Here is a 12,646-nt window from a genome sequence, read left to right as displayed (position 1 = left end):
GACTGGCAGCTATGGCTGCCAAACAAAAACCATAAAATTAATGTAAAATATGCTAATTTAAATCAAGTGTAAAAGACTTTAAAAGAAATTTGATGTCACCATGATTGAGATCAGTGTCTGCTTTAGTTGGGCTCATGACCCTTACATGACCTTACCCTCACAGTAATACTTTGCTCACTTTATTAATGCATTATAAATTTTAGTTAATACTTTTAAATGACAGTTGGTTAATTTAAGACAGTCGGTTTCTGCAAGTGAAATTAGTTAACTCGAGTTTTAGTGCATTTTTACAGTAACATACTGTACAATTAACAGTAAATTACTGGCAACAGTGTTGCCAGTATTTTACTGTAAAAAACCCCGGTAAGGTCTAACAGTGTACGGTTCTTTGTAGTAAATGCCGCTCCATCTGAAAGCAGGTGATGGTGATTTACTACTAATCAAGGAACCGGCTTTACTGACGAGATGCGCATAACAATATCGTGATTTAAATCGCCCAGCCCTACTATAAAGTCACAAAAAAGCTTTGTTGGTTGTCACCATTGTTGAGATTCATATGTTGATTCTTGATGTCTCTATACTACAATAATAATGAATCAGCTCAAAACCTTTTCTGAATAATTTTTTTTTTTTTTCAGATTATTATAATAATGATACCACAATATTTCAAGGGTCATGTGAAAAATTATGGCATTAATTATAAAATTTGTATAAAGCTAAAAATCCATCTACATATTATGTAATCTAAGCTAATATATTAAGAGATTTAACCATCATATGATGACTATAACATCACTATTAACTAACCAAGATCTGATATTTTCTCCTGCATTTATTGCTATAACACAAGTGTATCATATACACAGTTAAAGCATCCAAAGAATACTAAAGTTAAAAACTCAAGGGTCATGAGCCCAACTAAAGCAGACACTGATCATGGTGACATCAAATTTCTTTTAAAGTCTTTTACACTTTATTTAAATTAGCATATTTTACATTAATTTTATGGTTTTTGTTTTTTATGGTTTTTTGTTTATGTAATTTAAGAAAACAGAAAAAATACTATATGAAAAATACAATCAATTTTCTGTATAAAAAATGTGAATTACTGGAATTTGTCATTAATGTCACAATACCTAAAATAACAGCTGAATTTTTATTTTACAGATATTATTTGTAATTTTACAGTGTTTTGAGAACAATTTAAAATGAAAGAAAATGATCGTCAAAAAATCACAGTTATTTTCTGTAAAATTAGGATTTTTTTACGGTGTAGGATAGTTACCATCATGGTGACAAGTGGTGCATGCATCTTGATTTGAGAGCAAATAATCCCTTTATATTGTTGCACTCATACAGCAAGTGCTTCTGTATAACATACTTTTGCTAATATGTTAGTAAATTAGAATGTTAGCAGATTAGCTTTTAAAAGTTAAGTTTATACTAATAAAAGTGTTCACATTGAGATCACATGAAAGTTTTAAGTTAATTGTATGAATTAATGTACTTTGAATTTCAGAACTTAAAAAATTTGAGGCAATTGATTGTCTTAAATGTTTTGAGTTCTGCCAACTTATTCGGGTTTACAGTGTACTTCATAGATTTGAGTTAAATTAATTGAATGGACTTAGTACTATTAACTTTATTTACCCAAGTTATCTTAACAATAAGTTATTGAGTTACTTGGACACAAATCAAATATTTTTTTTATGCTTAAATTGTTTGAGTTAATAAACTTAAATGATTTAAGGCAATCGGTTTCCTCAAATGGTTTGAGTTGAGCTAAATGAGCACTTTAATTTAACCATTATCAAAAGGTACAAGTAGCAGTAATCCAACCTTTTAAGTTCTGGAAAATTGTGACTTTTAAATTAATCAACTTAAAAAAATCGAGGCAATCGATTGCCTCAATTTTTTTGAGTTCTGGTAATAACTTATTTGGGTTTACAGTGGTGTAGGATTCCAAATTACCAGCCTGATCTCACGGCAATTTGTACGAATTCTACAAGGTGGCTAATTTGTACGAATTCATACGACCTCACTCGTACGAATTCGTACGATTTTTGCTAAATCGTACATATTTTACGAATTGCCAATTCGTATGAATTCATACAAATGACCTACCCCTGACCCCGCCCCTAAACCTACCAATCACGTGGGTTTAGACAAATCATACAAATTCGTACGACCTCACTTGAATTAGCCACTTTTTTATCACTCGTACGAATTCGTATGAATTGGTCGTGAGATAGCGTTGAAATTACTTATTTTAACGTGTGTTAGTGTGAAAAGAGAGAGAGTGTGGAGTGATACCCAAATTATAAAATGGTGTTTAACAGGTGTCACTGAGTCATTAACTTATTCACAAAACACAATCAAACAAACACAATTAACCATCTTTAAAACACATTTATTACCTTCATTGAACATTTCTAAAGGGAAGTAAATGAGTCAAAGTAGCTTGTTTCTTCTACACTGATTTTTCACATGCTGGTTCTCTTCACACACACAAACGGCTTCTTTTCAGAACATACGTCATCATTCCAGTTGCCATCTGTTGCAAGATAGAACAAAATATTTGTTTTTATCATTTGTGCATTATGAAAAAAAAAGTTTATTTAGATAGTTTATGAGCATTAACATCAGTTACTTACTGTCATAGTTCATCTCAAGGCAGTGCTCTTTTCCTTTATAGTTACTGGGCTCTCCAGACGACCATACTTGAAAGTTCATTTGGGATCCATCAGTCCAGAGCCAATCTCCCTCCTGTGAACAGAGTTGTGTTTATGTCCACAGCTTACAAAGCTTAATTTAATCTTTATTCATCTAAAAGAGGATTCCTCATGAACCCTAACCCCATCTCCACTTTAAAAATGTCAGAAATCTAAACAGAAATTAATAGAAATTATTTCACAGAAAGTGTATCAGTAAAGAACATGTGAAAAATATTTAAGGCAAGGCTAAATTACTCAATTATCATTTCAGCCATCGATTTCACATCAAGTTTCACAATACAAACACTCAAGTATGTCATGATCATGGTGAGTGGTGCCCATCTCATGGTTGCCAATGCCCTAAACTAACTATTCAGAGGACCAAAAAAAACAAAAATTATAAAAACACATCTATCTTCATGCATTTTGAAAAAATGTTTTAATGTAAAATTTGTTTTAATGTAAATGTAACTGTTAATGCCCAGTAGCACAAAAAGTATGATAAAAAAAATAATTGCATACCTGAACAGCATCACTCCCTCCGATCCAGGCACGAGTTCCGGTGTTAGTTGCGGATCTAATCAGGCTCTGTATAAAAGTGTACTCCCCATAGCTGTGCACAGAAGCAAGGTGCCCATCATGGCCCAAACAGTTTTTCTGTAGAGGCAGGGACATGAACAAACACCACTATTTATAAAAAATACAAAAACATTTTTTTTGTTATTTTAAATTAATTTTACAAAATCTGTGACATGCCTTCAAATGTGTTATTTTACCCATGAAGTCTAAATTCTACCTTTTGAGGTGGGACTACTTTTGTAGAAAAGGTTCTGCTTATACTGTATCGATTAGATATAACTAATCTAGTTTTTAAGTGATCCTAACACACTACTCTCATGATAACATGAAATGTGTTGTGTCTGTATTTTCCTAGAGCTCCACTGTAATTTATTTACTGTTAACATATTTTTGTTTTTAAACTGAGGAACAAGTTGAAATTATTGTCCTGCGATAATTGACAGGTGTCACAGATGTTTACAGAGCTTAAGTTGTATTTAACCAAGAATATACTTACATGATTTTTATGTCATATTAGAAGATGAATGTATCATACCTCGGCATCAATCCACGTGTGAGCGTTATTGAAAAACTTGAAGCATCTGCATCCATAGCCAGACCATCCTGACGAACAGACTGTTACAGGGACTGTTAAAGGGAATTTTTGTGTTATTATTTTATATTTATTTTTTACCATTAATGACCTCTCATGTAATTAAATTAATAATTTTAGGGTACAGTGTGTAACTTTTGTCCCTTTACCGGTTAAAACACACAAAGGCATGCAACATTGTTGTGGTCGTGCTTAGGCTTTGCATGAAGGTGCAGATGAAGACGACACTTCACAATAGATGCTTTACAGTGAACTCTGTTAGACAGTCTATCTGTTCAATAAAACACCTTTGAGTAATAAAAACGTCTCGGTTACGTATGGTAACCCTCGTTCCCTGAGTCCAGGGAACGGAGACGCCTCGTCGGGGGAGTTCCCCTGACGAATTGGGATCACGCCAGGGATCCAACCACCTTCGAGAGAGTTAACAACGAGCCAATGAAAGAGAAACTGAATTGGCATGCAAAATTTGCATTCCGCATCCCGCCTACCAGCGCGGGTATAAAAGGCGGATGTAAACATTGCATCATTGCTTCTCGCTGAGGAGCCGAACAGTGTCCAGTCCTCCGCGAAGGTACAGCAGTATGGCGACGGGACGAGGCGTCTCCGTTCCCTGGACTCAGGGAACGAGGGTTACCATACGTAACCGAGACGTTCCCTTTCGTCAGCAGGGAACTCCGACGCCTCGTCGGGGGAGTTCCCCTGACGAATTGGGATCCCTACCAAAACGCCATAGTGCTGGCCCCTTCCAGCGCCCAGCTAAGCTACCCTGCAGCAGTTTCCAGAAAATTTTGCGGGAGCTAGCTAGGGAATCACACTGCTGTTCCGCAAGACCCAATCAGTGGATATTGGATAACACTGGGAAAGCGTGCCCGACCCCAAGGATATAATAGGGGGGGAACGCTGCGGAAGCTGAGGCAGCCTAGAGGAAGGCCCTCAAATACACACATGTACTAACCACGTAGGGTAGTGAAACATATGGAAACCCTTGAAGGTAGTCCCAGTCCAGAGGAGTGAGGAGCGTACTCAACAGGGGTGACAGAATGTGTCTGTCAAGGGGAAGACACGACTGCAATGCACGTGGCAATAATGGGTCGCCGCAGGGACCACTGGAAAGAACACCCAGTCTACTAGCAACTCCTTACTGAAGGTAGCAGACCTGGTGCCGGGCGGTCCGCAACGCCTGGCACCGGAGGGGTGATGGAGGAACTCACGAGGTTAGCCGTTTGTTGGGTAACCAACGGAGCACAAAGACGCACGTATCCGCTCACGGAATGGCGTCGCAAGCCGACACACCTATTCCCTCTAGTTACTGGCCGTAGCGAGTACTCGGGAGGAAACCGGTTCCACACGTAGGCTATAAAACGTAGCGAACGTGTTCGGTGTCGCCCAGCCCGCAGCTCTACAAATGTCTGTTAGCGAGGCGCCTTGTGCCAGAGCCCAGGAAGCGGCAACACTCCTAGTGGAGTGAGCCCGCAACCTAGGTGGGCAGGGCTCACCCTGGGACTCATAAGCCCTGGTGATAGCATCCACTAGCCAGTGGGCTAACCTCTGCTTGGAGACAGCCTTCCCCTTCTGCTGGCCTCCGTAACAAACAAAGAGCTGATCTGAGGTCCTAAAGCTTTGTGTTCTGTCTATATAAACCCGGAGGGCCCGGACGGGACAGAGAAAAGCTAGGGCTGGGTCTGCCTCCTCCTGGGGCAGCGCTTGCAGGTTCACTACCTGGTCCGCGAAGGGAGTGGTAGGAACCTTGGGCACATGTCCGAGCCTGGGTCTCAATATGACCTGAGAAAGGCCAGGCTCGAACTCTAGGCACGATTCGTCGACCGAAAATGCCTGCAGATCCCCTACCCTCTTGAAGGAAGCCAATGCTAACAGGAGCGCTGTCTTAATGGACAGGATATTAAGCTCGACTGACAGCAAAGGCTCAAAAGGAGGACTTTGAAGTGCCTTAAGCACCAGAGTTAAGTCCCAAGAGGGTACAGGGTGCAAGTTGCGAGGTGGATTTAGCCTCCTAGCACCCTTGAGGAATCTGATGACCAGGTCGTGCTTCCCCACGGACTTACCTTCAACTACATCGTGATGTGCGGCTATTGCGGCTATTGCGGCAACAAACACTTTAAGGGTGGAGGGAGACAGCCTTCGCTCCAACCCTTGTTGTAGGAAGGAGAGCACGACTCTGATCGGGCAAGTTCGTGGGTTCTCCCCGTGGGAAGAACACCAGCCGACGAACAGGTTCCACTTCAGAGCATAGAGGCGCCTCGTAGAGGGGGCTCTAGCTGAAGAGATGGTATCTACCACTGCCTGTGGCAGGCCATCTAGAACCTCCGCGTCCCGTCCAGGGACCAGACATGGAGTTTCCAGAGGTCTGGACGCGGGTGCCATAGAGTGCCCCGTCTCTGAGAAAGAAGGTCGTTCCTCAGAGGAATCGGCCAAGGAGGGGCTGTCGCGAGGAGCATGAGTTCTGGGAACCAAGTCCGGGTTGGCCAATACGGGGCTACCAAAAGGACCTGCTCCTCGTCCTCCCTGACCTTGCACAGTGTCTGTGCAAGAAGGCTCACTGGGGGGAACGCATATTTGCGTAAGTCCCGGGGCCAGCTGTGTGCCAGGGCATCCGTGCCGAGAGTTCCCTCGGTCAGGGAGTAATACCACTGGCAATGGGTCGTGTCCGGAGAGGCAAACAGGTCTACCTGTGCGGCTCCGAAGATTCGCCAAATCAGCTGGACCGCCTGGGGATGGAGTCGCCACTCTCCCGGAAGGGGAGGCTGACGTGAAAGCTCGTCGGCCACATAATTGAACTCCCCTGGGACATGAATGGCACGAAGCGACCTCAGATGCTTCTGACTCCATAGGAGGAGGTGGGAGGCGAGTCGCGACATACGACGGGAGCGCAGACCACCTTGTCGGTTGATGTACGCAACGGTCGCAGTGCTGTCCGTACGGACCAGTACATGCTTGTGTCTGAGAAACCCCTTGAGGCGACACAAGGCCAAGCGTACTGCTTGCAACTCTAGGCAATTGATGTGCCAATGCAGCTGGGGCCCCGTCCACAGACCCGAGACTGCATGCCCTTTGTACGTGGCCCCCCAACCCTTGGCAGAAGCATCTGTGAACACCACAGCATGCCTGGAAACCTGGACTAGGGGCACTCAGGCCCGTAGAAACGCAGGATCCGACCAAGGGGAGAAGGTTTGGTGACAGTGCGGGGTGACTTTGACCCGGAACGTGCCGCTCTGCCACGCCCACCTCGGGACTCGGTCGTGAAGCCAGTGCTGGAGCGGTCTCATATGCAACAAGCCGAGCGGCGTTACTGCGGCTGCGGCTGGAATATGCCCCAGGAGCCTCTGAAACTGTTTCAGTAGGACCGCTGTCCTGCCTCGAAAGGACTTGAGACAGGTGAGCACTGACTGGACGCGCTCCTCTGTGAGGCGCGCAGTCTGAGCGACTGAGTCCAGTTCCATACCGAGATAAGAGATCCTCTGCACGGGGCAGAGTTTGCTCTTCTCCCAGTTGACCTGAAGCCCCAACTGACTGAGGTGACGGAGCACCATGTCCCTGTGATCGCACAACACATCTCGCGAGTGAGCCAGAATGAGCCAGTCATCGAGATAGTTGAGAATGCGAACGCCTTGTTCTCTCATGGGAACAATGGCCGCCTCCGCGACTTTCGTGAAGACACGGGGCGACAGGGCCAGCCCGAAGGGTAGGACCTTGTACTGATATGCTCGACCCTCGAAAGCAAACCGAAGAAATGGTCTGTGTCGAGGAAGAATCGAGACATGAAAGTACGCGTCCTTCAGGTCGATCGCTGCAAACCAATCCTGGGGACGGATGCACTCGAAAATGCGTTTCTGTGTGAGCATCTTGAACGGGAGCTTGTGCAGGGCCCGATTCAATACTCGCAGATCCAGGATTGGTCGTAACCCACCGCCTTTCTTGGGTACAATGAAGTAAGGGCTGTAAAACCCTGACCTCATATCGGCTGGAGGGACCGGCTCGATCGCGTCCTTCGCCAGCAGGACGTCGATCTCTTTCCGCAAGACCGGAGCATCCACTAGACGCACACGGGTGAAGTGGATGCCCCTGAACTTGGGAGGCCGGCGTGCAAACTGAATTGCATAGCCGAGCCGGATGGTGCGGATGAGCCAGCGCGACGGACTCGGGAGCTCTAACCAGGCTCCGAGAAACCGCCGCAACGAGCCCACCCGCACGACCGGCGTACCCGCGGAGGGGCAGCGAGGCGGAAGGCAGGGACACGGCTCCGGTGGCATTGTAGCGGCCGAGAGCGGGGTCTGGGTGTGTACTTGGACAACACCTACCTGCTTCCACCGGAGGACAGACGGCAGAGAAGACCCGAGAGTGTTCTGCTGCGGGCTGTCGCCTGGCGAGGGAAGGGGAGGAGACGAGGAGCGAGGCCCACGGGCGGCTGCTGGTCTCCGAGCCTTCCCGCCCAGCGACAGAGAGGAGTGGCGTGACCGAGGTGGCGCCACTGCTATCTGAGAGCTGGGGAGAGGGGACTGAGAGTGGCGAGACCCGAGGGTGGCGCACACTGTCGTCCCACTCTCTAACGGACGAGGCCGCTTGTTCAGCAGCCTCATCCGTGAATGACCCAGAGGAGGAAGAAACTGCTCTTTTATTGAAATTGTGGGTGGTCGGTGGCGGAACAGAAACAGACACAAACAAAAGATTTTCCACCCGGCCCTCCTCCGGGGGAAGGAGGGGAGCAGAGGCCCCCTCCCGTAGAGCAGTTCCTCGGTCCTCTGGGTCGCCCGTCTCAGGAACGCCTCTTTCCTTTCGCCTTCTTGGGGGGTGGAGGCGGCTGAGCGGGCGGGGGAGCCCCCCTACAACCGGCGCCCCGCCTCCTGGAGTTGGACTGCTGTCCAGAAGGAGGAGCAGAGGCGGCCGCAGGAGGGCGCCCTCGGCGACGAGCAGCCCGAGGTTCTTCGGCCACAGGAGACGGACCAGCAGCAGTCCGTTTCCTGGGCAGGACATGCCGAAGCGCCTCAGACTGCTTTTGGGCGGCGGAGAACTCTTGGGCGAAGTCCCCCACCGAGTCGCCGAAAAGGCCCCCTCGGGATATGGGAGCATTCAGAAATCTGGATTTCTCTGAATCCCGCATATCCGCGAGGGTAAGCCAGAGGTGGCGCTCCTGGACCACCAAAGTGGACATCGCCCGTCCCAGAGAACGTGCTGTGACTTTCGTCGCCCGGAGGGCGAAGTCCGTCGCCACACGCAGCTCCTGCAGCACCCCTGGGTCGGGACCACCTTGCTGCATGTCATGAAGCGCCTTGGCCTGGTGGACCTGAAGCAACGCCATGGCATGCAGGGCGGAAGCGGCTTCTCCACACGCCGTGTAGGCCTTCTCGGTTAGACCAGTAGAGAACCTACAGGCGCGGGAGGGGAGTGAAGGGGCACCCCGCCAAGTGGAAGCGGCTTTCGGACACAGCTGCATCGCTACTAACCGCTCCACCGGGGGGATTCCCTCGTATCCCTTAACCGCTCCACCATCCAAAGTGGTGAGGGAGGAGGGGTGAGTTGATCTATGTCTGGCAGTCAGGGGTGCCATCCATGACCTCGTCACCTCTTCATGCACCTCCGGGAAGAAAGGGACCGGAGCGGGACGCTGAGAACCAGCGCGACCCGCCCCGATACACCAATCATCAAGCCGCGAAGGCTCGGGACACGGTGGGGGGTTCCACACAAGCCCGACATTCGCGGCCGCCCGGGCAAGCATAGCGGCCAGCTCAGGATCCGGCTCGGCCGCAGCCACCACACCCGAAGGGGGTAGACCCGCCGAGTCGTCACCCGAGGATGACCGCTCTCCCTCCGATGCAGCGATAGACATCGCATCTTCAGGTGGCGCCCCGAAGGAAACAACCGGAACCGCAAGGGGCGGCACCAGTGGCTCCAACGGGGGCACCGATGGCAACGGCGCTACAGAGGAGTGGGAGCCTCGTGAGGATCTTTCACCTGGCGAGGTAGTCCGCACTGTAACCCTCATACGCTCACCAACAGCCACAGCCGAAGTAGTCGCCTGCTGAACTGAACCAGCCGACGAACTAGATCGGGTGTAGACTGAAGGGACACCCTCAGCAATTTTCTGCTGAAGGATTCGAAGTCTCGAGCGGAGCGTCGCCAGAGTCATGTTCCCACAATGAGAACATGACTCGTTCACAAACGCTGCCTCTGCGTGCGCTAAGCCCAAGCACGAGACGCAGTGTCTGTGACCATCACCCTGAGACAGAAGTCTACCGCATCCAGAAACACACGGGCGAGATGACATCTTTGTCACGTAGACAAAGAAGCAGGTCGCCCAAAACTCTTTTAGGAAAGAGAGAGAACCTCTCTTTCAGTGCCGAAGCACTCAGGGACCCACCGCGGCCACACACGGGGAAACTGCAAGCCCGTGTGGGCACTCAAATACCAGCCGTGAAAACGGCTTTTTTTTTTTTTCACAGCTGGCAGAAGCGGCGATCACTGACGAGGCTGTCACACCGGCACCAGAGAGGACTCTTCCCGAAGAGACTCGTTGAAAAAACTTCACTTCTCAGGCGGAAAACAGCAGCACAAAGCAATCTGTTCGGCTCCGAGGCGATAAGCAATGATGCAATGTTTACTTCCGCCTTTTATACCCGCGCTGGTAGGCGGGATGCGGAATGCAAATTTTGCATGCCAATTCAGTTTCTCTTTCATTGGCTCGTTGTTAACTCTCTCGAAGGTGGTTGGATCCCTGGCGTGATCCCAATTCGTCAGGGGAACTCCCCCGACGAGGCGTCGGAGTTCCCTGCTGACGAAAGGGAACACCATCATCTCCACTTCGCTTTTACAACATTTCAAACCCCTCAGTTCTCTCCATCTCCTAAAGCTGATGTTGATTCTTGTTTTATTACGAGTTCTGTCGCATTCTGCCGAGTTAACACGCGCTTTTGCACCACCTGCTGGTGGGGTTTACTAACAGCAGATGGAGAGTATGCTCGGTAATCTACTGCTTTTCCTACAGTTCCTTTGAATTTACTGTAGAATTTGAACCACTGAATTTGTGGAAGCGAATTTGCAAAGCGAAATAAAATGGACCGAAAATTGCCTGTTGAATATTATAGGTTGTATTTTTAAACAGTTTGAATATTTTGGAAGTGAAATATGAAAGGTGAATATGGATTATTGAATTTTTAATAATAAAAATGTGTTTGAAATGTTTTTTAATTGAAATATTCACAGCTTAAATATTCAACCATGTTGAATTTCAGCCCAAAAAAACACAAGCCCTAAAAATACAATGCATTAAAATGCAAGCATGGTTAATGCAATGCATATTTTTTTCAAGTAGTGCAATTCAACAGACTTTTTGTTTCAAAAACATTTGACATTCTTTTACTTCCATAGTCAAGAGCGCAACTAAAGCAAACACTGACCACCATAATGGTGACTTGAAACGGAAAATTGCATAAAACATTACCGTCTAAACTTCTGTTGAATCTCTAGTAGCTGTATGACAGAAATAAAGTCAAACTGGTAATTTTAAGTGCAATAATTTGTAATGGTACGAAGTCAGTTGTAGTTCTTGTGTTTCTCTTTTTTCTGTTATTGTTTTTTCTCTTTCCTTCAATGATTCTGCTTATTAACATTAGCTGTCATAACTAATGGCCAATCCTCACTTAATTAATCACTTAATTATCTCATTAACTTCAACACTGCTTCAGTGTTAATTTTAACACCCTGTAGTGTGGACACATATAAACACTGAGGAGTGTTAATTTAACACTGGGGATTTTGCTGTGTACCACCACAATTACTTCCAAAAGGCCACGCTTCCACTTAAAAAGAAAGAAAAACTACATTTTTAAAACAGAACTGCTAATAGCAGAATCAGTAATAGTGGTACTGCTATTCTACTACTACTACTACTACTACTACTACTACTAATAATAATAATAAATATACTACAGATTTAACATGCATATTTTTATTTTTTATTTTTTTTTTGTCAACAATAAACATAAAATACATTAATAAGAATCAATAACTTTAGCTGATATAATTGTTGTTTTATTGTCTAAATGTTATTATAATAATTAAGAAACAAACTCAGGTTTACTTTAGTGCACATACTGTATTAGATCATTCTTCTGATTAGTCCTTACAGAGTCCCAGGTGTGCTACAATTCATGTTAAAATAACAGTAATGATGTGAAACGTTGAATAATGCTCTTACCTGAAGCACTCAAAGCTATGAGAAGACAGAGAGACAGTAAGACAGTCCAGACCGCCATTGTATCTCAACGAATACTGAAACAGAAATATTTAGAATAAATTATTACAAAGTTTTGTATTTTTGTAACACAAACCAGTTCAGTAGATCAATATCAACGTCTGGATATTGCGTTGTGGAGCGGAGCCCTGGTTTATCTTTTTATATACTGGAGAGGACTGTGAACCCACTGTATATTCAATAAACATGTTTGCAGGACCAACAAATGCTGTTCTCAAATATTTGAAGGGACAGTTGGCCAAATTGAGAAAAGGGGCACCAGATCAATGTGATGTAAGTAATCTCCAAAACAGAGGTAAAAAAAAAACAAAAGAGTGGAGGACATTTGAACAGAGGTGGGTAATCCAGGGGCCAAAGAGTAAAAGTCCTGCCATATGTTTATTCCACCCATAAACTCAGTCATCTGATTTCACTAATTAGTTATCTCTCCTGATTGGAACAAAATACCGAGGAGGACTTTTACTTTCTGAACCTGGACTTTACACCTCTGCATAG

General features: G+C 46.0%; 1 protein-coding gene across 1 annotated transcript; it reads right to left on the bottom strand.

Annotated features, from left to right (window-relative positions):
• Positions 1–2,392: 2,392 nt before the first annotated feature.
• On the bottom strand, positions 2,393–12,281 carry LOC307163923 (galactose-specific lectin nattectin-like). Its single transcript, XM_079880262.1, has 5 exons — positions 12,095–12,281; positions 3,829–3,920; positions 3,237–3,371; positions 2,655–2,766; positions 2,393–2,554 (listed from the first exon to the last, which is right to left on the bottom strand). Exons 1-5 carry the CDS (start codon positions 12,150–12,152, stop codon positions 2,484–2,486), a joined length of 468 nt encoding a protein of 155 aa, XP_079736388.1. The 5' UTR covers positions 12,153–12,281; the 3' UTR covers positions 2,393–2,483.
• Between the last annotated feature and the right edge of the window lie 365 nt (positions 12,282–12,646).

The sequence above is a fragment of the Squalius cephalus genome (assembly GCF_949319135.1).
Source record: "Squalius cephalus genome assembly, chromosome: 1".
NCBI classification, from domain to species: domain Eukaryota; kingdom Metazoa; phylum Chordata; class Actinopteri; order Cypriniformes; family Leuciscidae; genus Squalius; species Squalius cephalus.
The sequence above is the reverse complement of the archived record's forward strand: the minus strand, read 5'-3'. Positions and strand labels throughout refer to the sequence as shown.

Excerpts from the sequence above, each read along its gene's own strand:
- LOC307163923 (XM_079880262.1), bottom strand. The coding sequence starts at position 12,152 with ATGGCGGTCTGGACTGTCTTACTGTCTCTCTGTCTTCTCATAGCTTTG. Across the intron at positions 3,372-3,828 it reads ACACGTGGATTGATGCCGAG|AAAAACTGTTTGGGCCATGA; the intron begins GTATGATACATT and ends CTGCCTCTACAG. Across the intron at positions 2,767-3,236 it reads GAGGGAGTGATGCTGTTCAG|GAGGGAGATTGGCTCTGGAC; the intron begins GTATGCAATTAT and ends CTCTGTTCACAG.